This window comes from Apteryx rowi, unplaced genomic scaffold, assembly GCF_003343035.1.
Source record: "Apteryx rowi isolate R43461 unplaced genomic scaffold, aptRow1 scaffold_1063, whole genome shotgun sequence".
Classification (NCBI taxonomy): domain Eukaryota; kingdom Metazoa; phylum Chordata; class Aves; order Apterygiformes; family Apterygidae; genus Apteryx; species Apteryx rowi.
The window spans coordinates 2,409-29,680 of NW_020447268.1; the positions used below are offsets into that span (position 1 = coordinate 2,409).

Here is a 27,272-nt window from a genome sequence, read left to right on the forward strand (position 1 = left end):
CTTCTGACTGACCATACTCATTGTATACTTCTGGCCTCCTCTTTGCAACCCCTACGCAAATTCATCTCATTTAGTATCCTGCTGCCATACAGCATAGATGACTTCAACATTTCGCAACTCTACTTTTGCTCCTATCCCTTTCTTCTCACTGCTTCCTGTGCCTGAAAAAGTCTTATCTATCCATCTTACTGTGTTCCCAGACTCTCCTGCTTTAAAACTTTGTCCTACATCTCACAGCCAGGAAAAAACAATACAAAACAAATATTTTTTAAAAAATGCTTTCAGCTACATCTTTTGGCTCTTCTAATATGGCATCTTCTCTTTTTGGCCATCTTAATTTTATTCTTAGACAGCAAAAGGAATCCTGAAGACAAAGATCAGAACTTCTCCTTAGCTAACTAAGCTGCTCAGTTATAACAATGGCTACTAAGTCTAAAATACATCTCCCAATTAACAAAAACGACCACATCATTATTTCTGCAAATAGCATAGCACTAAGAAGTTGAGAGAAGGAAAACATCTTTCAAGGTATTTGCCTGTTTACAAATAAAGTGCTTGCAGTACAGCTGATAACAGCTTGAGCACTAAGCAGCCATTCCAAATATTCCCCGGGGCAAGGAGCTCTTGAGCCAAGGGCAGCCCAAATGACAGGATATGGAGAGAGCAGTAACAACAGGTAATTTTTTGCATGTCAGCATGATTCATTGTGAACAACATGGTGCAAATGGATTTTTGATATGAGCACAAATGTGAATAGGGACTTTTTCAGGAAGTCAAGAGGCAATGCAAGATGCAAAGGTGGAGAAGTGAAAGGTGATGAGGAATTCCCATACCATGTCATGCTAGATGACAGGGCAGGAAGCAGATGAAGAATCCTGACTCACAGGCGAGAGACAACAGGCCAGAAAGATAACATTAACAGCTTCATTTTTTATAGCTTAAAAAGGGGAAAAAGTACATGTCTGAGAAGCCAGAAAGGGCAATTAACAGTAATCACACCTCATAAGTTAAATGCAGTGAATAATTATATTAAACAATATTTCTCAGAAAACACTTGTTTGCCTGAACAAAAAAATCTTCATACCTGAGCTTCATATTTGACAGCGGCTGAAAGAAGAGCAATCGCATTCTCTTCACAAATGCCTTGTTTGATTGTTTGCTGGCAAAGCTTTTTCAGTCTGTTTTCTCTATACAGTGTTGCCAAATCTAGCAGCCCTGTGAAAATTCAAACATATTTAGCTATCCTTGTGCAGAACATACACATTTCTATTCATAATGATTCTATTATTTTAGGCAGAATTCATTGAAAGTTTGAACTATTTTTTTCCCCACATGAAGTGCTTATTCTTTAAAAGTCCTCAAAAAAGGTTTGTAACAAAAAGAGACACTTTTATTAATATGTAAGTGTTTTGCCTTCTTGTTCACTATAATACATCTTATTCGAGATTTCAGCTAGTGACCTAAGCCTCCTAATTCATATAGGGAACAGTTCCCTTTTCCTTCATGATCAAATTGCTGCAGCTACTCAGACAGAAAAGTCTTAGAATGCCATTGGTGACTTTTTAAGGCAAAACAAGTTGGGGTCCTTCCTGAATGTTAACTTTTGATCTTATTTCATCCCCCACCACTCATGTTTCCTACTACTGCATCCCTTCTTCCTGACACCTGGAATACAGCAGTAACTCAGACTTAAGTGCTAATAAAAATAAAAGTAAATATGATCAACCCTTGCTTTCCTCATCCTGTTATGACACACAACTGTAACTTCAGAAACAGTAACCTAGAGTTATATGCATTTATGTCAATTACCTATTGCATCTTCAGGAGGGAGTCTAATGTTGTCTGTGTACAGGTATTCCAGGAAGGCTCGGTAAACAGGATAAGAAAATTCATTCATTTCTATAATTTCATCATCGCTATTCAGTATGGAACGAAAATGTTCACATCTACAAAACAAGAACAAGAGCTGCACACTGTAAAGAGTTAAATTTGATAAATGAGCTGCAGCAAGACATTGATTAAAAAAAAAAAAAAAAAATCAGCCATAACAGACAAAATACATAACCAAAAAATCAAGCCAGATGAGTTCCTGGTTTCAAACACGTCAAATTTTTTAGATCTTTCTATACAAGCTTCACACTTCAGAATTTTCTTTTATTTCTATTACTACTAGTTTACAACAGGTTCCTTATTCTGCTTGTAAAATCTTTAAGGATGGTCCATGCATTTTTTAGTGTCATTTTCTTATATGAGTTATATATTAACTATTAAATCTATTTTGTTACATGTCTCATAACAGATAAAGTTTACAATTAAGTTATACAATTCTCACACTTCAACCTTTTTCTCCAACATGATCTAGTGAGGAGGGAAACAATCACTAATATTTCAGATAATATTTATTCTAGTGTCACAGTCCATGTATGTGGACTTAATGATATGCAACATATAATGCGATGCACATCTTAGCATTAAATTTAATCGTTATTCTCAGGTATGAAAATACTTATAATTAAAAGACACTCTCACCCATACCATTCATCATCTTTTTCTTACAAGTCTGAATATTTTCATGACAGACAGGCTACAAACAATCAAAAAGCACTGCCTTTGATAGTTTTACTCTATAACTTCAAGCTTACAGTAACTGTAAGTTATTCCTCCCTCAAAAAATATTCTGTAACTTTGAATTTATTGGATACTTTCGAAAGTTTTTGCTGATGAGAGTGAACATCACCACCTCACATAATGACTTCCTAGAACAGCCACAATTTAATTTGATACTTTCATACTCTATTACTTTCTCTAAAACTGTCCCACACCTGAATTTGCTTTTCTTTTACTAAAAATATTTTATAATAGGTTGGTGGTTATCCTTTTAATGTCTCTGAGACAAGTCTACATCATAAAGACAGCATAACTTAGATAAAAAGGAAAAGTAATCTACTTATTTTACCACTTATTTTATCTTTTCTACATTCAATTTTGTTATTTACAGAATTCTTTTCTTGGTATTTTATTTTTTCTAGTAAAGTAGATAAACATCGAGTCAAATTCATAAAGAAGTAAAAAGTCATAATGCAGCTTCTGCCACTTTCCTGTATTGCATTCTGGAATTGGAAGATGCAGACAAACCCCCACCGCTTTGTGTCCCTGAGGCCTGTATTGGTGGTGGCGACCACAACTACCACACAGCTGTGGAACAGAACTTGGATATGGCCAGTTGCCCCCCTCAGCACCACAGGAAAGTAAAAAATACAGAGAGAGGGTGGTACACRTTGCTCTCTTTCATAAGGAATATCGTCCTTCAGTCTTCAAAGCACCTTGGAGTGATTCATCCTTTCAAGTGCCTTTCCTTCAATAAAGGGAGACCAAATACCTAATTTTGACTGGCTTAAAGGCAGAGCAGACACATCCCACCCACACACCCATATGCATCTCTCACTGCAGGCAGTATGCTGCTGTCCAGACTCTTACTGAGCTGGAGGCTGCCCTACCATTTCAGCACCATCACAGACTAATAACCACAGACAATATTATCTAGTTCAGCAATATCTATAGCACAAGATGGCAAAAAAAAAAGTCTTCTCAAGTGGTAAAAAAATGATTGGACAATAAAAAGGAACTTTTACCAGCATGGGACTCATGAAAATGCTCTGGGAAGGGATGAATCCTGCAAAATACCATGTTAAATACATTATCCTCTCAACCAGTTGCATCATGAGACTATTAGGCTTAAAGGCGGCATTAACTCTACAGACTATGCCACATGCTCTATTATTCCTGAAAATTTGTTTGATAATGCCACGTATTTATAGAATTGGACACATTTTCTTCCCAGAATGCCATATAATCTAAGAAAAGTGAAGCAATAAGAAAGATTTAAGGCAAAGTTGCATGTCACCTAATTATCAAGAAAAATCACCTCAGAAACACTTCAGGGAGACATGATTTGAAGTGGTACTTGATGAAGGGCATTTGGCAGGCAGGAAATAAGGCAGTCCAAGCAAAAAAGATGGAGTATAAGCAGTAAGTGTGATGTACAAGAGATGAAAACAGGAAAGGGAAGAAAATATAGGCAATTGAAGCAGTAACAGGAGAGCAGAAAAGAAAAAAAAGCAAGAATTAATACGTAGCTTTAATGTTATGTAGTAATATACAAGAAGTCACTAAAGGGATTCAGGATTAGAAGCAGGACAAGAAAAACGGTGAGAAGTAGGACCTCTTTAGAATAAGAGGTAGCCAAGCATTTTGACAAAGAAAATGGTGAAAAAGAGAAAATTATTGTAATAATAAAGAGGATGGAGCAGAGGCAATTCACAAGACAGAAGAGATCTGAAACAGTGTTTCTAGTATATCCTATCAGAAACTGTGCCCGCAATAACAAACTGATCACTGCATGTTAATAACAAAGTGATTACTCAGTAGATCCGCACATGTTAAATCTCACTATGATGTGGTGTTAACTTGCAAAAAGCTGTAAAAACAAAAGGAGAAGCCAGCTTAAATTCAAATTAACTGATAAAAAGGCTTAAAACAAAAAGGATAGATCTGACAGAAAAGAAGAAATAATAATTTGAAGAGCATCTACAGAAATTGCTGAAACAACTGAAGGGCCCTGTGGAAGTAAAGAAAGAAAGGCAAGAATAAACACAAAAACAATAAAACTGAGGATATCAGTAGAGGAAGTCAAGAAAAGAAAGGAGGAGAAGCTGATTAACTACAGGGAAGGCAGCAGAAAGAGGAGAAGGAAGTGAGCCTTTTCCTCAGCAGGAAAAGTTCATTAGTAATTGGGACAGTTTAGGTAGCATGAAGGAGGGTAGACATCGGATGGAGGAAAGTGTGGGAGAGGCTGGTAGTAAGCAGCATGCTTGGTAATTCTGAGCAGTGAGAAAATGAGGAAAATAATTAAGTTAACAGTTAAGAAAAGCAAGTAAATCTCATGACTTGTGGAAAAGGGAGTTTGTAAGCCTAACTCAAGATTTTTAAGCAGTAATTACTCAGCATAGTAGACTAAACTATATAGATTGTGCCTTACCTAATTTTGAGAAGAACTTTATGAACATGAATATATTTTCCATCCACCAGAAACTTCAGGTCTGCAGTTTCAGGGTTGTCAAATTCCTTCTTCAGTGACTGGGCTACTGTTAGATGGTCATCAGGCTCTAGTATAAAAAGGGGGAATTAATAGTGACTAGTAAGTAAGTATAGGTATCTCTTATAACAACATCCTGGGTTTATATCAGCAAATAACACTCTTAAAATACAACTTCCCTTTCAGGTTAGTAACAAAAAAAGTGTGTTCAGTATGAACCTCTAGAAAAGCAAATAAAGCACAGCTTTCTTCAGTCCTTGATAGTTCCCTACTCCAAATTTCCCTATTAAAAATAAGTCCCACTCTTCTAAATCTTTTGTATGAGGCCAGAAAAATAATCAACAGTCTCAGAAGTTTAATGCTGCATCTGATAGCAAATACTATCAATTGTTACTGGCAAAATTATTATTATTATTTTAAAAAAAAAAGTCATTTGTTATAAAACACCTAAAAGCTCAATAAAAATCACAGTAAGATTTGCTAAAAGACTCCCATGAGGAAACATTATCTTATTGTCAAAATAAAGTGATTACATAATTAATACATGTAAAACTGTTCAGTACAATACCCTCAAAGGTAAATACTAACAGTAACAAGCCTATTTGGAAGTGTTCTCCCCAGAGTTATGGTGTTAACAGCATTCTTTGGGTGAATATCTTTCCTGTTTGTATCACATATACGTACGTGCCACCTGCATGATAAAGTTACCACACAGCCTTGACAAGTCACCCATTGTCTGCATACAAATTTGTATCTCCTGAACTGTTTCCAATTCCTCATCATATCGGGTAGCCTCAAAGAACTATTTTCTTTAATATTAAGAAAAAAAAGGTAAAACCCTCCAAACCTCATTTGTAACCCAGATAACATTTTTTCCCCTTATCATGTGAATACCTGTTACTGGTTTAATCAGCTTTTGTGGGTCAGGAATAAGCTGTTCTCTACAGAAAATTACATAAATGTTAGGTCCTGAAATTTTGTAGCCTACCAATCTGGAAGAAAGAATACTATCCTGTTGGAAATGGACATACCGCCATCACAAGCTATAGAAAAACTTTAAACACATAATTTGATACTGTCATGCTTTGTTTAGCACAGTTATTTTCAAACACATTTAGAGAATGTCATTTATGTCCAGTTATACCCAATTAGGGAAATAATTATGGAAATGTTTTGGATTTCAGGTGAAAGGATGAGGAAAACAAATCCCAATGAAAATATATTAATGAAAGAATCCTTCTGAAACAGGGGTATGGCAAAATACTTTGTTAGTTCTTATTCTGTATGACATAGCAGAGATCTGAATAAATAAACTAAGTACAGTAATTTTAACAATCAATGGAAAACCTATGCTCTACTGCAATACTGCAGTAGGTCAAAGGATTCTGCACTGTTCTGTTGTGAAACCAATCTTCAATGTTAACTGACAATTCAGATATACATCATTAAGGCATTACCAGATGATTTCTACTATCAGAGGTCTGCTGAATAAAGTGGGGTTAAGTTATGAAATTCTTAGAGGGAAAACAGGTGCTTTTATTTGTTTTAGCTGTGAAGGGGGTGCCAGTGGAAGGAAATGAAGAGGCAGTTAACATGGGCAAGGCAAAAAGCCGAGAAAACTCTTCAGCATTCAGTGTTGAGAATTGTTATAGAAACGTTAAAACCGCCATGAATGGGGAATGTACAGGAATGTCTGGGTGTGGAAGCACCAGAAAGTAAAAGAAGAAGGGCTGTAAGCATGGCAGGTGTCCATGGCACTTAGATCAGCAGGTATCAAAACCCTAGGCATGAAGCTGCCTCGTGATTCTCAGCACACTTATAACAGGAGACAAACGACAGTGAGTAAATCCTGATGACTCACCAAGGTGGGATAGGATGGAGAGACTAATCACTCTCAGCTCCTAAAGGGTACAAAAAAAGCACATCCAAAACCAGCACATATTCACCTAACTAAGAGGAATCCAGGAGACATGATGGGGACTTGAGAGCCAGCATCCTTTATCCTCTGTGTCATCGCAAGGACTCCAGCTCAGACCATTTGCTGCATATGAGCACATGAGTTTGAGAGTGTGCGTGAAATGGTTTTGTTTGAAAATAAAATGACCTTTTCTTCCTGTAAGGTTTCACCTTGAGCTTTGCCACATTGTTGTTACAGTGTTGCAACATTATTTCCAAAGGGACAAGCAGTTAATGGCAGAAAACAAAAATAAAAGGAGCTGCAACAGTCAAAAATGACTCCCACGGTGTGAAGCAGGACAAGAAAGGCAAGTGTATTGTCCATGGTGACAATGAAGGGGGAGAAAACAGATGTGCTGGCAAACAGTTATGAACTCAGTCTTGACAAGGCTGTGTTAAAGAGAGAGCATGGATACCTGCACCTAGCAATACACTCATTAACAACCTGGCTACTTGCAAGTCTTCAGCATAAAGATAATAATTAAATTTGTGATCATAGATAATCTCACTCAGGATGCTTTTATCTGACCTACTGCCCTCATCTCCCTGCATGGTCAGTGGGAAGAAATGAATGCTTTTAAGGTATGATCCAATCTCACCTAAAGCAGAAGTCTAAAACAAGTCAGGTGAATCACAACAAAGAACCGCCTATTTCTCTCCACTGACTACAAAGGAAACACAAAGTGATTAATTCAGAGCAACACATTGAAAGCATCAACCCCTGAGGCTGTATCAGCTGAATCCAACCCTATAAAAGCAGAGGAAGAGAAGTAGACAGAGAAGTAAATATAAAAGTAGACAGAGAAGTAAATATAAAACCTAAAGACTCATAGACAGCAAGATGAGCTATTCTCCTACTCTGTCAGACAAGACACCCACGGTGCAAAAAGGTGGAGAAATTCAGAAACAGAAGTTTCAGTGTGGCAGTAGAGTGGGAGCATTTGCTACATTTATAGAATTCTTATGATCTGTGCAGGGAGTAAGGATCGTCCCCTTGGCCAACAGACCTAGGCTGCTCACATTCATCCTGGTACTGCAGCACCCCTTTCAGAGAGGTGAGCCACATCCTCACCGCGCAGTACCCGGAGCAGTCCCTACTCCTGCACCCACTCTGTTGCCATTGCAGTCTCCCATGCAGAGGACTGCTGACAGCTACATGCAACATCTGCTCCATGTATACCACACAATCACAGTAGTTCTCAGCATGGACCTTAGTGTAGGACACTTTTAGGTGCTTTTTAAATTTCAAGTAGCACAATAATATCTACAATAATTAAGCATATAAATTATGTTTCTGAAGACGACTCTAGAAAACACTACTGACTTCCCAACTCAGTTCTATAATCTTTCCTAGACAACATTTTGAGCAAATGGGGGACTTTGGACTATGCCCTAAAACATGAATTTAGACAAAAAAAATTCCTGAGGGCAGGATTCTCCATTTAATCCTCTAGTCTCTCAAAGCTGAAATATGAGTACTATTAACAAAAGTGCCTTACCTCACCATTTGGAAGGCATTAGGGAGCAAGGAGTGCTCTACAAAGTTGTCAGACCAAAGCATATAGCAACAAAAAAGCAATCACAAAGACAGTACAGAAGCGGAACAGAAGTGGAATGCACTCAATACAGTTCAGATTACAAATAAACAAGCGGCTGCATTCAAACTTCTGGCTTAAGCTTCCAGGTGACATCTACAGACAAACCCAGGAGTCTCATCTTTGATTAGGCCAGAGAAGCCAATAACATTATTAGCCACAAAAATGGAATAGAATTTGTAGCTGAAGAATGAAATCTCTGTTAGGCAATGCTATAAATGCCTCGTTCTAGTGATGATGCTTAACTCATTCTAGTCAAAGCCAGCAAGACAGATTTTAGCATTAATCAGATATTTGAGATCCAGTAGCTAGTCTCCTCAGAAGCCCAGGTCACGATCATTGATGATGAGACTTTGACTTCTAAGCGTTCATGGTCAGTCCTGAACACAGGAATTTGGCTCCCTCATTCTTACTAGTCTACTTAAGGATATCACAGAAAGGATATCAAATGGTTCCTGATGTTTCCCTCATGTCTCCAAATTCAAACTCAGCTTCTTCACCCATCATGGCCATTGTACAATAACACTTAGTGGCTACAGAGAAAGGATTGTGTGAACTAGATATTCAGACCATCACTGCCACACAAAACAAGGCACTTCCCCATAGAAATAAATCACTTCAATAAAGCAGACAGTCATTCAGCACTGCCATCAGGCCTTAGCAAATTTTACAATTCTGTATTAACTGCTATTTACGCATATTTAAAATTATGCTTCCCAGTATAAATTTTTGCAACAAACTAAGTTTAGGCTTCAAATACATGCACGGCTAAAAATGTTACAATAAAAAATATTTAAGCTCACCTATTAATAGAAGACGCCACATAACGGCAGGGGTAGCAAAGCAAGCGAATACATCATCAGTGCAGACAAAGTGCGTGAGGTGGGGAAGGATCACAGACTGGCCCCGGCACTGGCCCCACATGTACACCTGGCCACTCTGCGTCTTGGCAGCTGAAGTGTGAGCAGAGTGGCAGGCTGCAATCTCTATGACTCTGAATTCACAGCAAACAAAGAACAAAAGCAAATTACTGTCATAAGAACAAAATACAATGAAGAATCTCACTACCTCCTCTCTTTCTCTGGTATAAAATATGTTTGCAAGCAGGCACGCACTTCAGATTGCAGGAATATTTTCCTACTGTAAGTGGGAAAATTAAAAAGGTTATCAATGTTTCCTGATACAGCGTGCACTTAGAAAGCATCCTGGTGAAAAAGCATCAGGGGAGTGAGGAGACACTGTTGCAGCAGAGCATTACGCCTGCTGCAGCACATCAAGTAGAAAGGGCTGGGTAAGTAATTTTGCATTTCGGTTTACAATAGAAAATTAATGAAAAGCTTTTTTTCCCTATTTGTTTATTGGTAATGGTTATAAACCAGCAATTTAAACATATTTCTTTACATTAAAATACTGAAGTGTCATTACTCATACCATTATTATTACTTATGCTTAATGGACTTGACCTTTTCAGAACATTTTCGAAATGAAAAATTAGAACCAAAAAGAGCACTAAATGTTATTTCTAAATACATTTTAGCTATGGTAAGCCATCTCACTAATCCTAAAGTTGATTTAGGATTTCAAAACTCCCATTATGTACAACATTACACAATCCACTGTTTTGCAGTCTGAAATACTGCTTGTTTACTTGTTTTCCCAGCTGCCTGGGGAAAATAGCAGAAAACAACTTGTTTAAAGCTGCATATACCAATCTTGCAGGCTTTAGCGAGGTAATATTCTCACGGACATCAGAAATGCATATTCTGGCCAACAAAAGGGAAAGGCAATATAGAACATTAAAATTTGTATTAAAATGTGCTAATGTTTCAACTGCAGCCAAAGTGTCTGAAAAAAATTCAGTTAAATTTTAAGCAAAAGCACAAACACACACAAAGAAATCACAACCTTCAAAAACAGGTCATGCCTCATCACCAGAGAGGAGTTGCCTTTTCCTTACAATAATGGATACAGACACAAGGGTAACAGGACATCACGCTTTTCTAGTTATTCACAATAGGAGGTCAAAATCAAGACCTTAGTAATAAGAAACATATTTAAATTTCTGGCCACATAAATACACAGCTTTGCATTAGCAACAGAAATAACTGTGCCACTACCTATCAAGGACTACAAGAGAATATTTAACTTGTAAAAAAGCTAAGCTTCTTTTTCAGACAACAATACCAAGACAGAACACCTCATCTTCTCTCTCTCACTTTGAGCAGGATTAATAGCAGAACTAACATTAACTGCCAGAGACCACTCTTTGCTTTTTCTGTGTATACTCCTTGTCAAAACTAGTATATTTAAATATAGTTTATATTCAAAGACAGTACAGCTTTTATTGTTGGCTTCAAACAATGAAACTATACAACCAAAGAGAAACTGCAATTAAGACCTGTAACATACAGTGTGAGCTGAAGCAGGAAATAGCATGTTTAAGCTCAGAACATTCAGTTTCTCTTTCACAAGGGTGGTTATGGGGCAGATTCACGCACTTCCAGGGAAAATCAAACCTTAATTCACTAATTTTATGTCAGACAAATTTTTAAGTTGCCTATATTTGATTTTGTAAAAGAACCATTGCAAAAAATTATAGGCTATTTCTTCCAAAAATAGATTGACAGAGCCATAATTTTCTGCAGCTCTTTTGAGAGTATGCCGACTAATGTCTGACTGCTAGAATATAGGTATTACCTGTCCTTATCCACAATTACTGTTGTAGGGTAAGACTGGTTACTTTTATTCCCAGTACCTAACTGGCCATATGAATTGGCTCCCCAGGCATAAATCTGACCTTCATCTGTTAGCACTAACGTATGTGCATAGCCACAGGCAACCTATAATGAAAAATAAAAGGAAAAATCTTATTTTCATGTAACAGCAAGTTAATATATACAGATATATATGAAGTTGTACATTAATGTTATTGGTTCTATATCAGTGCAAAAACATCTGATAAAAATTACAAAAATAACAAATACGGATAACTAAAAAGGGAAGCAAAAAAGATGAGTGACTTTAAGGAAAAAAAATGCATCACTGAGGAAACCTGCCAGATAATTTCAAGAGAATGGCAAAAGAATAGCTAGAAATTGAGAAAGAAGGAAATCTGTACAGCAAATATTAGCATTATGCTGAAAAATGAGGAAAAGGCAGATTAAGTCTTATGTTGACCCTGCTCTATGGGCAACTGCTCCAATATATACAGCATACTGCTGTAAAGACAGGCGAGATCTTCCTGACTGCTCCTCTCCTCCCCTACTGCCAGCTACACCAAAGTGCCCTTCCCTTGTGCCTGAGCTCGCCAGCCCCTTGCTGAGACAGTTTGTCACTGGAAGGAACCTCTCCATAGCTGGGCCTGAGAACCACCAGCACCGGCACAACATTATCAGCAACAGGAACAGCCAGCCAGGAAAGAAAGAGCTCCATCTTGATGGCAACTCATCCCCTCTCGTGGAATCACACTGTGCCATGCTGAGCTACACCTCTTCAGGCACCCTGGGCAAGGTGGCCCAGATCGCCACTTTACAATCTATATATGCTGCAGAGCGCCCCACATGGGGTACACAAAGCAGCAAAATTACCTGCAGCAGTCTTGCTCAGCTTGAGTTAATGTAACCTACTACAGCTAGATGGCTATCAATAGCCAATTTAGCTTGTTCAAAACTAGCTCATGTATCTTTATATAGTCTGCAAAGCAGATATATCATAAGTATATGTATAGCTCCACTGACTTCCATGAAGCACATGATGGGCTTTAAATGAAATATATGCCTAAGTGATTTGCTGATTGGAAGTCTACAGCTTGATATTAATGGATATCAAGCAAATGAAGTGGATGGAAATAGGATCTAAGTCATGCTACTGGAGCACTTATACTCTCTAAACAGGAGAATAAATACAGGCAAAAATAATATTCACTTTATGATGTTATTCTCCAACAGCAATTGTTCCCAGCAAAGCCACTGCCCACATCCTAGAAGCAGAACATAAATCTATCTAATTATATGACTTATTTTCAAAGATTAAAAAAAATCCTTTGCTACCTGAGTAAATGTATTAATTAGGATCCAAAGTTCAAAACACTCCTGTCAGTCTTCACTGATTACAAAAACAATGATTTCTATCAGAATGTGTCATTTTCCTAACTGTATCCTCTATTTTGGATAAATGAGATTAAGACTTTTAGTATCAATTTTATAGTCACTTTAAATATTTCTACTCAATCAAAAGAAGTTACTAGTTTGCTAGTTATACTGAAGGCAGCCCAATTATTTTGTAGAGTACAAATACCACCCAAGATCAAGACCAACCATGGATTCACACCAACTGTTGACCAAAAGCAGTTGGAGACAATTCATTCAGACTCCAAACACCAGTTAGTCACTGTGGCTGGAGTATGCAATTCTAGAAATGATACTCAGTTCTGCCAGGACAAAATGCTAAACTGCAGCATTTTCCCAGAAAAAGATAGGGGTTTATTGAAGAATAGGACAGTCAAAGATGACTTACTTTTTATTACACTAATAGAAATAAATTTCAGAGAAAAAAAAAGACTAAGCCTTTCTAATTCCTTAGTCTTCTTAGGTAAAATCCTGACCTCATTGGAGCCAGTGGCAAAACTCCCACTGAATTCCACCAGGTTATAACTTCTCCCCTGCTAACAGCGGTTCATTTTAAGATATACATTTTTATTCCATCAAATGGTGCTTTAAAAAAATCAGATAAAGCACTACCTCCTTTAAATGTAAAATATGCCTTAGCTATACCCTGTATTTTCAGTTGTTCATAAAGGGTTTGACATGTAGACATCACACATACCCGCTGTACACGAATGCCTTGCAAAGCTGCTATTCTGCACGGTGTTGGCTGATTGCCACTGCTGCCCAGTCCAAGCTGGCCATTACCATTGTAACCCCAGACATAAACCTTAAAAACAAAGACAAGGATTTAACTATTTGCTATTATCGGTTTCTTTAAAAATAAATATAAGTACTTCATAGTTGTAATAATAACTCTCTTTAATACCTCCTCGCTCTCTTTCTTTAGGATCTGCACTTTAAATGTAGATAAATATGTATGTATGTATGTATGTGTATACATAAATATATATATATATTTTTGTTTCTTCTGCACCTTAAATGACAAATCTTTGATGCAACAACTGTTAATAACACAAACTGCATCCTCCACTCAAATTCTATCCCTTCATGTTCAGCTTGCTCTATAAGAGTTAGATTGTGTAAAACTACAATTCTTAAATATGAATGGTTCACAGGGCCATTCCCCAGGACACAGAGCAAATTCAGCATGAATACTTCCCTCTTTCAAAGAGCTAATTTCTCATGCAAAAATCCTCTAACACAAAAGTAAACACAGAAAAATAACTATATACTGGAAACTATGTCAAGCAGTTTGAGTAGACTGTTAACAGATTTATATTGTACATAAGAAAAAAGAGAAATACTGAACTCTGATAATTTCAGTGACACATCTTGTTTTCTGCAAACAGTCTAGTTTAGTCTTAAACTAAAATGCTTGGAGCAGTGGATCTAAAGAGGATCTAGTCTGCCTAAAATCTTCAGCTCAGATGAACTAAAGCAATAGGAACACTACATGACTTTCATATCCTCATAACATTCCCAGGACCAGGAAGGTGGGAATAGAAACAGTATGAGCGTGATTCAAGGGGTTCTGCAATGGAACTAATATATAAACTGTATTTTTATTTTCTCTATTTTTTTCTTGAGATAAGATATGTACTGAGCACTAAAAATGAAGATAGCATTCACTGAATATTCTCACATACTTGATACTTAAGATTCTAGTACACAGAGCATAATGTATTTTTCTATGAATGATAAAGACAGCAGTGGAATAATGTATTAAACAGCACTTTCATTTTTCCTAGCAATATAATACCAGCTCTAAAATTAGTAAATCAATGATACAAACCTAAAGTTATTTTTACATTTGAGAAAATAAGACTAACATGAAATGTCCAATGAATAACAAAACCATATGTTTATTTGAAATCATGATGTGAAACTGAGACAGACTAAGAGATCCTATGATGTGTCTATAGTCATACCACAGTCAACTCAATTGATTAAAACAAATTATCACTTTTTACTGCTAGGATTACAGACACAACTCACAGGCTGGGTACTAGTGCTTCATCACTGGTCATCCACTGCACCTATTTAGTTTACTGGAAGCACAAATGCAACCATGGATAGAAATGTTGCAGAAGCCAAAATAGGAAATTTGACTTCCAAATACCTTGTACATGAAGTAGGACTGACAGTTAAGTAAAATAAATAAATAAAACATATAATATAGTTTCTATATGATTTAATCCCAAAATTCATAAAAATCTCCTGAACTTCACAATGCTTTTTTTCCTCAAAAGAAAACTATATTTGCAAGTAAATTTGGAATATAATACTTGAATTTCTTCAGCTTAAAAGCCACCTTCTGCAGTTGATTCAAAGTTATAAAGTGATAAACAAAGTGATAAAATTTATGTGTAACCTCACAAACCATTTTCAAAAAGCAAATATTAGTGAACAGTTTTCTGTTTCACTCTGATTTCTTTCTAAGGAAACTATAACAAACATAGAGAAGAAGATGTGCTTATATATGTAGGAATATGTAGGACAATTTATGACAAAGATTTTTACAAATAGTACAAGCAGGTAGATTTGAGGGAATCTGGAGATATGTCTTTTTTCAGTGCTTTTTACTATTACAGCACATTACTGGCAGGTATTAAAATAATGTGCATCCAGCAATATTACATAAAAGAAAATAAAATTCAGTCAGAAAACTTCACTTAAGCTTTCTTACCTCTCCATTTTCTACTACAGCCATAGAGCACATCTGCCCACAGGCTATATTAACTACTATTTTATTTTGTAGGCAGCTGGTAACTCTTCGAGGAATTGGTTGATTAACTGTTGAACCGGATCCAACCTGGCCCGAATTATTATAACCCCACGTATATACCTGTTGTAAAAGAATCATCATAAAAAAGGCTATTTAATACAGTTATAAGTATACTCAGTTCTAAGAGAGAAATAAGTTACACACATAAAAAATTCCATTTTGAGATTGTGTGGTTCTTTCAAAGAACTGGGAAAACACACAGGTTTATGATTTGTTTCTATCAGAAATATGACACTTATTTATATATTCCACTCCCTTATGCTCCTCCAGTCAAAGACAAAGGCAACATGACAGTTATATTAACACTTTTTCATTCTGTGGGTGTGCTTTAAAACATTTGTTGACAGAGGCACTGGAAGAATCCACATTTTTAGTTTTCCAGAACCCAAAACAGAATGGCTAACTGGACACAAATGGCGCCTCAAAGTAAATCACAGAAGAACTTTTCACTTCAATGGGTTGAACTCCTTACACAAACATGGTTTTAGTTAATGGCAGATTTAATGCTGTTAAGAGACTGCACTAGGGTAATAATGCAGGAAGTGACTGACTGGCCTCTGCAAAGAAATGATGCTCCCTTATTACAAGCAGATGCCACAGAAAAATCAATATCTTGCACTTCAAAGTGGATAGACCCAAACAGATTTTCCATTTCTATTAAACATTTGTATTGTATCAGCATTGTGAGGATAGCAAGAAGCAGGATGCAATGCACTAGGTGCTGTATGTTTTCCTGTTTTCAGATATTTTAATTTAAGCAAGAGAAAAGAGAGATTTATTCTAGCTCTTCTCACCTCTCCATCAGATGTTAACACCATAGAATGATGAGAGCCACAGGCAACTTCAATGACTTTCTTGTTCACCAAGTTAGTAGATACTTGACAGGGAACCAAACCATGATTTGTTGTACCATTGCCCAACTGACTATAAGCATTATGACCCCATGTATACACTTCTCCTTCTATAATAAAAATGTAAAAAGCTGTTTTAAAATCTCTACCTTTTCAATGACTACAAAGCATAAAATTACAAATTGAAAAGTCAAATTCAATAACAAAGTACATAGTTAAGTATTTATATGACTTCTTTGGTTCTTAAACCCACATACCAATGCCATAAACTTAGTAAAACAAATCAGATAGCTAAAAGAAAGGAGATAGTGCAGTACAGAAGAATAAAAGATGAAATGACTGTCAGGAGTCCCTATTTCAATTTATATCTTTGTTACTAACCAACTTCTGACTCCAATCAAACAAAATTTCTATGCCCTGTGTTTCCTACTTTTGAAACGCTCAAATAAACTTTTCATTCATTTGCAGTATAGGTGAAGATGCTCATACGAAAAGCAATTACATGATGTTGATACTTATAATTTAAAAATACTACGCATACACTATACTTCAAGAAACGTTACTGAGAACGTAAGAAATGTCTGGGTTAGACCAATGGCCCATTTAATGCAGAATTCTGTCTCTGACTGTGGCAATAGAAGAAAGATGCTCTTTAGAGGAAACATGAGGCTGGTCACTTTTTGCAGTCCATTCCCCTTGTAATTCCCAAGCACCTACAGTCATTGGATTATAGATATTATCAGGTACAATCCTTCTGATTCTCTTTAATGTACATATATATGCCTTTATCCATGAAGCTGTCTAACACTTTTGCACTTACTATGTAAAAAACAACTTTCTTTCATCTGTTTTAAATCAAGTGTCCTCTAGGTACAGCAGTGCAGGATTTGGTGAAAAGCAGTTATACATTCATCTTGTCCACCACTGTCATGATTTTCTAAACCTAAATTATGCAGTTATTCCAGGAGAACTAGGCAAACATTTGACATACAATTCCTTCACATCTCTAAAGAGACCACCAGACTCTTTATCTGACATTTTCACTAAGAAAAAGGGTTCCCATTTCCACCCTGAGAACTGCAAAGGCAGCATGTGCTACACTAACTCACTATTTTTCTACAACAGATTAAATCTACTGACTTTATCCTGTCAAAAGTAAACAACCTCCTTCTTGTTTCACCACTATGAGGATACAAACTTCAGTAAATATGTGAAATAGGGCCTCATAGAACCACATACCATAAACTGCAGATGACAGGGATTAATTCAAGAACTGTGAAATAGGCAAGGGCTGTCTGAAAGGTAGGTTAAAAGACACTGTGCTGAATGGAAGCTGTTCATGTGAACAAATTACTAGTAGAAATCATCAAGGATCAGGTTTGGAACTGTTTTTGCACAATACTTCAGTTTATGACCTGGATAAGATGTATGAGCCTGTCAGTGAAATCTGCCAACAACAAAGTTGGGAAGAAAATATGGATGTTGATTTAAGAAGCATCCATGATGGATGACCTTGAAGACTGGAGAAAATGGTGGAGTGTAGTTGAGTCTAAAGAGCAGTCACACATTTCCAACAAAACTCATCTCACCTACCTTTAACCATCTAATCTAGACTAGTCAACTAGATCTTCCTGATGGAACCTCATTGAGAACACAATATTAGTCATTTGTACTTAACAATGAACAGATACACAACAGAAAGGCTGCCAGCGTGATGTGAATGACGGAACACCAATGAGACAAGAAAAATAAAAGAGCTTGACTTGTTTAGCCTGACAGCCAAGAGACAACATAACTGGTCTCTAAAATGCATCCAGAAGTAAATACAGGAAAGAGATGCATTATATTTAAAGGACAGTGTTGGCACAAGAACATACGGGCATAATGTAGCCACTAAGACATATTTAATGCAATCAGAAGCTCCAAACTTAATTGAGAAAAACATTCCAGAAGTAGTAATAAGAACAAAGCTGAGGTTGAAAGGCTTATGAAAAGAACTGGCTATGAAAAGAGCTAGCTGACCTATTGGCCCACGAAAACATGTTGAAGCTGAGAGCCTAGAATGTCTGTACCAATCCTATTTCTTATGTTTACAGCACAAATCTCTCACAATCTGCTGGAATAACCTATCTGAAAAAGTAACATTCTTTAACAATCATACTTTACCTTCTGTAGCAAGAACAATGTGAGGGCCACTTCCATAACTCAGACAGGCTATCTTTTTGCCACATAAAGTATCTAATCTCCTTGGTTCCATAGTGCTCTGGATGTCACCTGTTCCCAAACACCCACTGCAGTTTGTGCCAAGCACAAAAACCTGTTATAAAAGAATCACAGAATCATAATTTAGGTTGGAAGAGACCTCCAGAGATCATCTAGTCCAACGCCCTGCTCAAAACAGATCTAATTAAATCAGGTTGCTCAGGGCCATGTCCAGTTGAGTCTTGAACACCTCCAAGGATGGAGATCCCACAACTACTCTGGACAGCCTGTTCCAGGATTTAACCACTCGCATGGTAAATTTTTTTTTCCTAATATCTAATTGGAATTTCCCATGTTTCAGTTTGTGTCCGTTGCCTCTCATCCTGTCACCATGCACCTGCAAGAAATTCTAAATTCATCTTCTCTTTATCCTCTGATCATGATAGGAAACCATTACTACCAAAGTATTTTCAATATGAATTGATCAGAATGTTTTCCTGATTCTGTATGCTACCTTTTGTAGGTATACTATCATAGTCTGGCTTTCATTATAGCCGGACACATGGATGACCAAATACACCATGCTCACACACACTTTTGGACAATTACCTCATCATTTTCAGTTGCATACAAGACTTCATTACCAGCACTGCCAAATACACAGGCTTGACGAATTAATTTGAGCTCCTCTTGGGAACAGAGAGAAAAAATTGGCCACTTCCCAACATCCAGCATCTTCAGGGCTGACAATAATGTTGCCTCCAAAACCTGATATTATAAAAAAGATACCAAATACAAAGCGGCAAGTGTATAACTTTGCAAAGTACAAAGTATAAATTCATAGAAACAGCATTCTCTCATATCTCAAAACCAAAACAATATTTCACTTCAGAAAAATACTTGGAGGGAAGCCATTATAATAAACAAATAAACTAGATCATGATCCAGAAAGAAAGGCATATATGTAAAGCACCATATAAGAAGTTAATTGCTGTCATATTTTTGCTATATTCATACAGTGTAACTCCTAGTTTACAGGATTAAATGTACTAATATAGGGTGTAAAGTGTACATTCAAAACTTGAAAACAATTTGTGCCTTTTCCCCTGGTGTCAAAGTTATTGCTAAAAGAAGAAACCTTAAAAAATCTGCCCAAGAATATACTTATCCTTGAAAAACATACACATTTGTTTTCAAGCACTGGAAATGGATACTTCTTTTCCTTTATCCTTTACTTCTGAAATTGTATCTGTTTCAACATTGTATCAGTTCTCCAAACATTGAATCTTTGGGAACCTAATTAGAGTATCTGCATTTTATGTAAGTAATAAACTAATCACTTAATAACATGGTAATTTTCTGTATAATAGTCACTGATGCAACCTACCCATTCTTTCTTGAACTTGCAATAGAACTAATAAGGAAGGAAGGACACCCAAACCTATCTTTCCACGTCCTTTGGAACAAAGTTTTGCTTAAATATTGCACAATATAATATACAGCCTGTTATGGAAGAATGATAAACATTAAATATTATGAAAAGACTTTAATTTCTGCATGAGCCTCAGCAAAACCAAATTAAGCCTTAGACAAACATGTTACTTAATGTTTCTTCAGTGCTCTCAATTGCCTGTATAGCATGTTTTCACATACTATGAAAAATGTACATAGAAACATAGATATAATGTTTGAAACTAAAGAAACAATCCTAATTTAAAGCTTAATTTAAATCTTTAAACAAATAGCAGTTAATCACACATTTCTTCATAATATATCTCTGGGAAGAGGGGAGGAGGGTTGGTCGTCTTTCCTACAGAAAAGCAGCTTTTGTGATCATACTATCACTTTCCCCATCTCCTCACACCAAATAACTGAATTCACTGACCAATTTCAGCCAAATTTGCAAGTGAAAGGGAATCAAGACTCAGCTGTTATACAATCCATTTGGCAGGAGGCAGCTGGACAATCAGACATGTATGTTATGAAACCAGTCAGCAAGCAAGTAGGTTCAAGCTAGTTCTATCAAATACTATCTTTCATGACATGTAGCAGGAATATTGGAGACAAAAGACATGAACCCATATGTAATCAGGCTTCATTCATCTGCTGCTTGCAGAACAATTTGTTTAATGTCAAGAGGTTAGCCTTAATTCTCTGGAGGATTTTAGGCACTTTTAAAATATAATTATGAATAGCTAAAGCATCACAAACTAGTCTTACAATTGCATTAACAACACTGCATCACGCTTTTGCTGACATGAGTAACGAGGCCCGAGTTTCCAAAGGACAGTTAGGGTGTCCTTCAATTGTACAGACTCCCTTACTGTCTTGGAATAGGATGTGACTTTCTAAATTCCAAGTGCCCAGAAGATGGGTGAGAACATATTCAGCTTAAATAGAAAGGTTTTTTTCTGTAACCTCCTCCTACAAAGCACTCCTATACTAATCCTCATAATTAATGTGTTAAAAAAACTGTAGCATTTCTTAACACTAAAGTAGTACACTGCAGGGAAAAAAAAAAGTGTATTATAAAAACCACCCAGTAAAACACCTGTAATACTCTAAATTTTTTACAAGAAAAAAAAAAAAAGAACTTTATAAGACTAAAACCTATCCATAATCCAACTCCTCTCTCTGGAATTATCAGTTACATTCAACTCAATAAGAGACTTACTCTCTCACTTTTTAATATTTTCTCCACTCCCACACTTTCCATCATATTTTGCCCCAGAAATTTAAGACTGCTTTAACTATCAGCCCACCAATATTTTAACTTAAAATTTTCAAAGTTATTGTCCCATAAGTGATCAGTTCCCTCATATTGTGCAGAATCATGAAAGACAGAGTTAGACCAGAATTTGAGATTGGCACATCTACCTATCCCAAAGGTGTATCAGTTATGCTTCAAGTATTCCTAAAACATCTCCACTTTGCTTGATCTCAGCAATCAGTCCGATCATTGGCTATTCAGTTTTCTTTGTCATACAGGTTATCTTAAAAAGGCAACATCATTAAGCTCCAAATCTAAATGAAGTGTTTTATTAAGTTTTACACTCAGTGTTAAAACAAAACAAAAAAGAAAATTGGGACGAAATTTTTACATCATATTGTGCTATGGTAGTAAATTCTTACAAGTTTATGTTGTTCAAACCTTAGACTGGGACATATAGCTTTGGAACTTAATACTAAATTAAACCCATCTTGTAAGTCAAAGAAGCAATTGAATGTAATTGAAATGCATATGTTGTTCTTCTATTTTTTTGTGGCTTACATAAGCAACATTTCTTTTGCAAGTATTACTTTTCTATCCACAGTTCTGATTTTCTGCTTATCTTACAGCCTTGACTAAGCTACTATTAAATGGAACCAAACTTCTTCCTCTTGAAGGACAGCAGTACAGAATTCATGATATAAATTCACATTCTGACCTTGACACTGACTCCTTGAGAAGGAGGAGATTCATCCTCCATATGGATTTGTGCCTGCGTCCCCCTGCAGAGAGAGAACCGTGGTTAAAATCACCATACAACATTGCTGCAACAATACTTTATAGAACTACACACACTTCATAATTGCTTGTGTGAGCTGAGAAAATAAAAAAACATGAAGCTCAGACAATTTTGGCTTTGCACTGAGCTATATAGTGATCAGAGACAGAGAGAGAGACCCTGCTCTTCTGTAATCTTACTCAAAAGACTAATTCTTGGACAAAACTCTTTTAAAGTAAATAGTAAAATTTAATCAGACTGTAATAGAAAACGAAAAAGTTTTATTAAACACCATACTCTGAAGTCTTTTTATTCTAATAAAAATAAATTTAGAAGTTTGTTGACATAATTTTCCACGATGTTTATTTGAGCAAAGAAAAAACACACTGGACAGAGCTTTCCATTTCCAGTTTAAGCCTTCAAATATTCTTATCCCAGTTCTGTTCTGAAAACCAATGACAGGAAAAACATTTGGGCTTTTCAGGTTTACTGAGAATTCTTAAAATATTCACTCCATTTCAGAGAAGACTGCCATCCCTGTAAATGACTCAAGATTTCTAGCATGTGCATCATCAGTAGAAACAGATTTTCAGATCAGATGTTTTTTCCCCAGATGAATATGTACAACTCTACTATCCTAAAATTATTTCCAAACATAAAGCCATGCAAATCCACTTTCAATAAGAATGAACAGATGAGTAAGCAGCTCGAAAGCTATGAAATCTTATTTTACGCAACAAGCAAGAAAGCAGTACACATCATTTTCTTGGAGATGCACTGATTCAGGCAATACTAAAAATCTATTTACATGTAACTGAAAACTAAATGTCTGTAAAATTCTGACTACAGGCAGAATAACATCCAACAAACAAGAAGCTACCATTTTACTTAGTTACTTTTCAGAGAATTACAGTGCTGTAAAAGAAGTATCCAACACAGCTTTATAAACCTAGCTAACTTACTATTAATCATACCTCTCACATCAAATTTTGGGCACTAGGGCTTAGGCCAAGGACCCAAAACACATGAAATTCATATGGTTTAAATATTTTTTCTATGATTTAATAGATATAATAAATTTCTATGATTTAATAAATATGATCTAATCTAATGATTAAACAAAAGTTCTTTTTATTTACTTTAAATGAATAAAAAACTGAACAATCGCTACAGCTCAGCTATACTGAATATGCACATTAAGTTTATGCTTGAATACAAAACACAAATGTACGTATGCAAAGTGCATTTTATACACTTAGTCTGAGACCCTAAATGATAAATTCAACTCATTTGTAAGTCCAGCTACTCTCTTGTCTCTGCTGATTTGGAGCATAAGGCTCAAACACACAACCAAGCTGAATGAACTTGAACCTAGGTCACGTTCCCTTTCACCCAGCACAGACTGAAGGATTCTTGCAGTTGCCCACATGTAGGCACCTAGGGCTAGTTGAGATGGCCTTCAGGATCCAAGACACCAGTGGGGCTAGCAGATGGGATACAGGACCTACAGGGAACCCACGTTGTGCTGGAACATCAGCTAGGAACCACACAGCACTACAGTTATGTCTGTGCAACTGAATAGAGCCCAGAATGAGCAAAAATGGCCAGTTAACCAAGGTTTACAATTTAACACATACAAAGCAACTTGTTAAGCTGCTTGCTGTGATGCAATTTGTTACTGTTTTGATTCCTTCAATTATAGTTATTTGAGCAGTTGATTTTGCGTGCATCCGTCTCTATTTGAAACAACTTCTCTAATAAAGGCCTTTGGTATAACCACAATCTGAGCAGGACTATATTACTTGACTGCAATTTTGAAATGTTTAAGTTCAAGTATTGAATAGTCCTACTGTAAGGTATGATATCAAGGCTAAACAGTATTTTGCAGCATCAGTTTCCAGCACTCCCTAGCAATGCTGATATGCTATAACCCATTTCTTGGCCATCTTTGGCCTACATGCTAATGCCAAACTGCTGATAGGTTCTCCAGGAGAGCAGTTATTAATTATGAATTTTCTGATTTAAGTGAAGACAAAAGTCTACAATTTTTCTTCAATACTTTTGAAACACAACTGACAGTTGTTATTCCTCAAGTTCTAACATTTCAGTTCAGTTGCTTCTTTTTAAACTGAAGCACACAGCTTGTCTTTAAAGGCAGTTATACTTGTTAATATAAACCCATATACTTCAGGATGGCTCATTTCAGCCACCTAAGGAAAGATTCTCCATTACTCTACTTTTCTCAAAGAGTCCGAGTAAGAAACATGCTGACAGCTTTGAACTGACTTTTTTTCAAGGAAAAGCACACTTACATGTCTTCACAACTCAAAAGATACAACGTTTTATCTGAAATATAACTAAGAAAAAATTACCCTCCAACTCCATTCTTCAAGCTGTTCTGCAAACACAGACACCTTATTTTTGAGGAGCCTTACAGGAGTACATGGAATGCCTCAAATTACACAGGTTTATTAATTTATTCAAATTCATTTATTCTAACAAAAATACATACTGATTGCCACATGTCTGCATCTGCAAAGGTGTTGTTTCTAAAAACCTAAAATTGATTTAAGAATACATATTCACTCTTGGATCCTGAAAACAAAGAAAGAAAAAAAAAATCATTAAGCCTAAGAATTATTTTTACCTGTATAGCTTTAAAATACTAGCAATGATTCATCTTTGCCTGCAACAAAGAAAAAAAAACAGTATTTTCATCAGAAGTAAAAAAGAAAAATCTGAGTATTTGAGAACTTCAAGTATAGAAGAAAAACATAGTTCTAGCTATTACAAATAAGCTATTGGGGCTGTTTATCTACTAAATCTTAAAATATGCATATAATTGCTGAGGAATCTTACTTTAAAATAGGTATCCATTAATTAAAAAAAAAAAAATCCCTACACTTACTTTAAAAAGTAAAAAGATAAGACAGAGATATTTCTCATGTATTAAAACTTTATATATGTTTTCACTAGCTGTTTTTCCAAAAATTCTAAAGCACAGATCTACAAAAGCTAATTCCACTGTAAATAATCATTTCTTGAAGAAGTACACAGCATTTTAATACAAAAATATTTATATTAAATCTAAAATTTTACAAATCTTGTATTTGGATCTGGAATCTAAGTACATTTTAAGAATCTGGACAGCCTGCTCTGGCATTCTGAGTTTAGGTTTTGGAATTTCTAAGTTCTGACCTTGGATTTGCCCCTGACAGTGCTTTGTCTTTGGGTAAGCAATGTATGCTTCTGTGGTATAGATATGATTGAGTTAAGGAACACAAATATGACTGAGGTCTGATTAGGAGTCTAATAAGACCATTTAATCATAAATATTTAAACAGGTTCACTGACTCATTTGAACATAACATTCTCGTAGATTCTCTCTCTCTAGGAACTTGGCAAGCAAGTATATTTTCTTGGAACTCCACTTAGTATTTCCTCCCACTTATTCTGAGCGCTTATGAATCCCACCCACTGAGCCAAAGGTCTGTGTGGAGCTTCTTCCTCCTAGGCCTCTAACCACAGACTAAAGAAAAATCAGGAGAAAAAAGTGACAGAGAAAAAGGACTTAATCACACTTTTACAGAAGGGTACTAACCTTCTCTGATCTTCTTAATTTCTCATCAGTTTCCTATAGCAGTAATCATGAAATGATGCTAACTTGTCCAAGCGATCTTGCAGGAGAGGACAAAACAGTAATACTAGCTACAGTTATTCCTACTGAACAGATTATGGGGAATCATAAGGCCACAATCCCCTTCTAGGAAGACTGATATTGAGGATTCTCTTACAAAAATTATCTTCTTTCTTCAGTATGTATCATTAAAAAGCTTGAACAGTGAAATGTCATTATGCCATCCAATGCTGAAAATAAACTGACAGAACTCAGCTCTTCATTTGCTCCTCCATTGATGCAGCATTTTTTTCATTACTAGGAAGTTGCAGACCCTGAAAAACAGCAAATGCTTGTTTGAAGAGCAGCTACTCAAACTAAATCATATCAAGTTGTACAAGAAAGAAAACTAATAAGAAAAATATCCTCCTCTGACTGAGTTATTCAAACACTAATCATGGAAGAAGTAAGAAGACCATGGGTCTTTTCTCTTTCCTTACTTGTTCTTTGAAACCAGACTGACTTCTCGGCTCCAGAGGCAAGCTCTACGGGCTGCCTACTTATTTCAAGACTAAACATACAGGCAGTTTACAGGCTAGGTCCAGGACACTTTGAAAAAAAAATTCATATTCATCCTTGACCTTGCAAGGCTGCTACTTGCTACAGAAAAGTTCAAATTGAAACGACCTAAGACAGCCTTATTGGCTCACTTTCCAGAGGCAAAACTTCAGCCATAAACATCTTGTCACATGCCAGCTCTCTTTTAAAGTGATGCTTAGTTGTAACTGCTGGCTCTAGGGATGGACCTCCTCTATCTGAGCATGACCCCACTGAAGTTAATCAGAGGTTCATCCTATATGTAGTATGCTGTATTAGAGCTAGATACTTGAAACCTATTTGCAAAGATCTTTTTTGAGTAAACATCATCCCCAAAAAAAGAAACTAATTGCCAAGAACTAAAGCAGAGAAGGAGAAGATGAAAACAACACACAGAAGGAAACACTGGCACACTAAAAACGAGGAAGACAGTGGGAATACTATTTTATAACACATGCTCAGCACAATCTTTCGATATAGTTTCAATACTGCTGTGATAGAGATAAATACATCAGGGAAAAAATGTTCTGAAATAAGTGAGAAGACAGGAAAGAAAACAGAGGATATGTTTTTAAAGCAATTCAGCATTATGAAAGTTTAGGTTTTGTTCTTTCAGCTCTTCTGTGGTTTAAAAATAAGTGTCAGGATCTGGTGTGAAATTTCTGCTCCAAGTGACAAAATTGCTTTGAAAATCCTACACAGACTGTTGGAACACYTTCCCCTCACTGCCAGAAAAACCTTGGGGCTTTGAGCTAGCAAGACAATTTGAAAATTTATTTTTTATAACAAGTGCTATAAAAAACAGAGGTGATAAGACACACAGCTTATATTCAGTTATGCTGTTTCTTCCATCCCTATTCCACTGCCTTTTTTTCCTCAGAACTGCTGTCTACCATCCTTACTGGTGTAGAATGGTGTATT

The 27,272-nt window shown here is 36.2% G+C and overlaps 1 protein-coding gene across 10 annotated transcripts in view; it reads right to left on the reverse strand.

Annotated features, from left to right (window-relative positions):
- Positions 1 to 968: 968 nt before the first annotated feature.
- RCBTB2 (RCC1 and BTB domain containing protein 2) overlaps positions 969 to 27,272 on the reverse strand; it is a 30,791-nt gene continuing 4,487 nt past the window's right edge. For 3 of the 10 annotated variants that reach the window (XM_026069897.1, XM_026069898.1, XM_026069899.1), the window contains exons 3-15: positions 25,740 to 26,089; positions 24,651 to 24,733; positions 22,079 to 22,142; positions 19,260 to 19,418; positions 18,615 to 18,765; positions 16,392 to 16,558; positions 15,499 to 15,657; positions 13,471 to 13,578; positions 11,344 to 11,486; positions 9,450 to 9,640; positions 5,039 to 5,165; positions 1,810 to 1,946; positions 969 to 1,215 (exon numbers count right to left, since the gene is read on the reverse strand). In XM_026069897.1, the coding sequence (XP_025925682.1) occupies positions 1,079 to 1,215; positions 1,810 to 1,946; positions 5,039 to 5,165; positions 9,450 to 9,640; positions 11,344 to 11,486; positions 13,471 to 13,578; positions 15,499 to 15,657; positions 16,392 to 16,558; positions 18,615 to 18,765; positions 19,260 to 19,418; positions 22,079 to 22,142; positions 24,651 to 24,670 (1,563 nt within the window). In that variant the 5' untranslated portion in view covers positions 24,671 to 24,733; positions 25,740 to 26,089 and the 3' untranslated portion in view covers positions 969 to 1,078. Of the gene's footprint in view, positions 1,216 to 1,809; positions 1,947 to 5,038; positions 5,166 to 7,041; positions 9,180 to 9,449; positions 9,641 to 11,343; positions 11,487 to 13,470; positions 13,579 to 15,498; positions 15,658 to 16,391; positions 16,559 to 18,614; positions 18,766 to 19,259; positions 19,419 to 22,078; positions 22,143 to 24,650; positions 24,734 to 24,785; positions 24,825 to 25,739; positions 26,090 to 27,272 lie in introns of those variants that run through there. The other 7 variants (XM_026069907.1, XM_026069916.1, XM_026069927.1 and 4 more) reach the window with 7 other exon arrangements.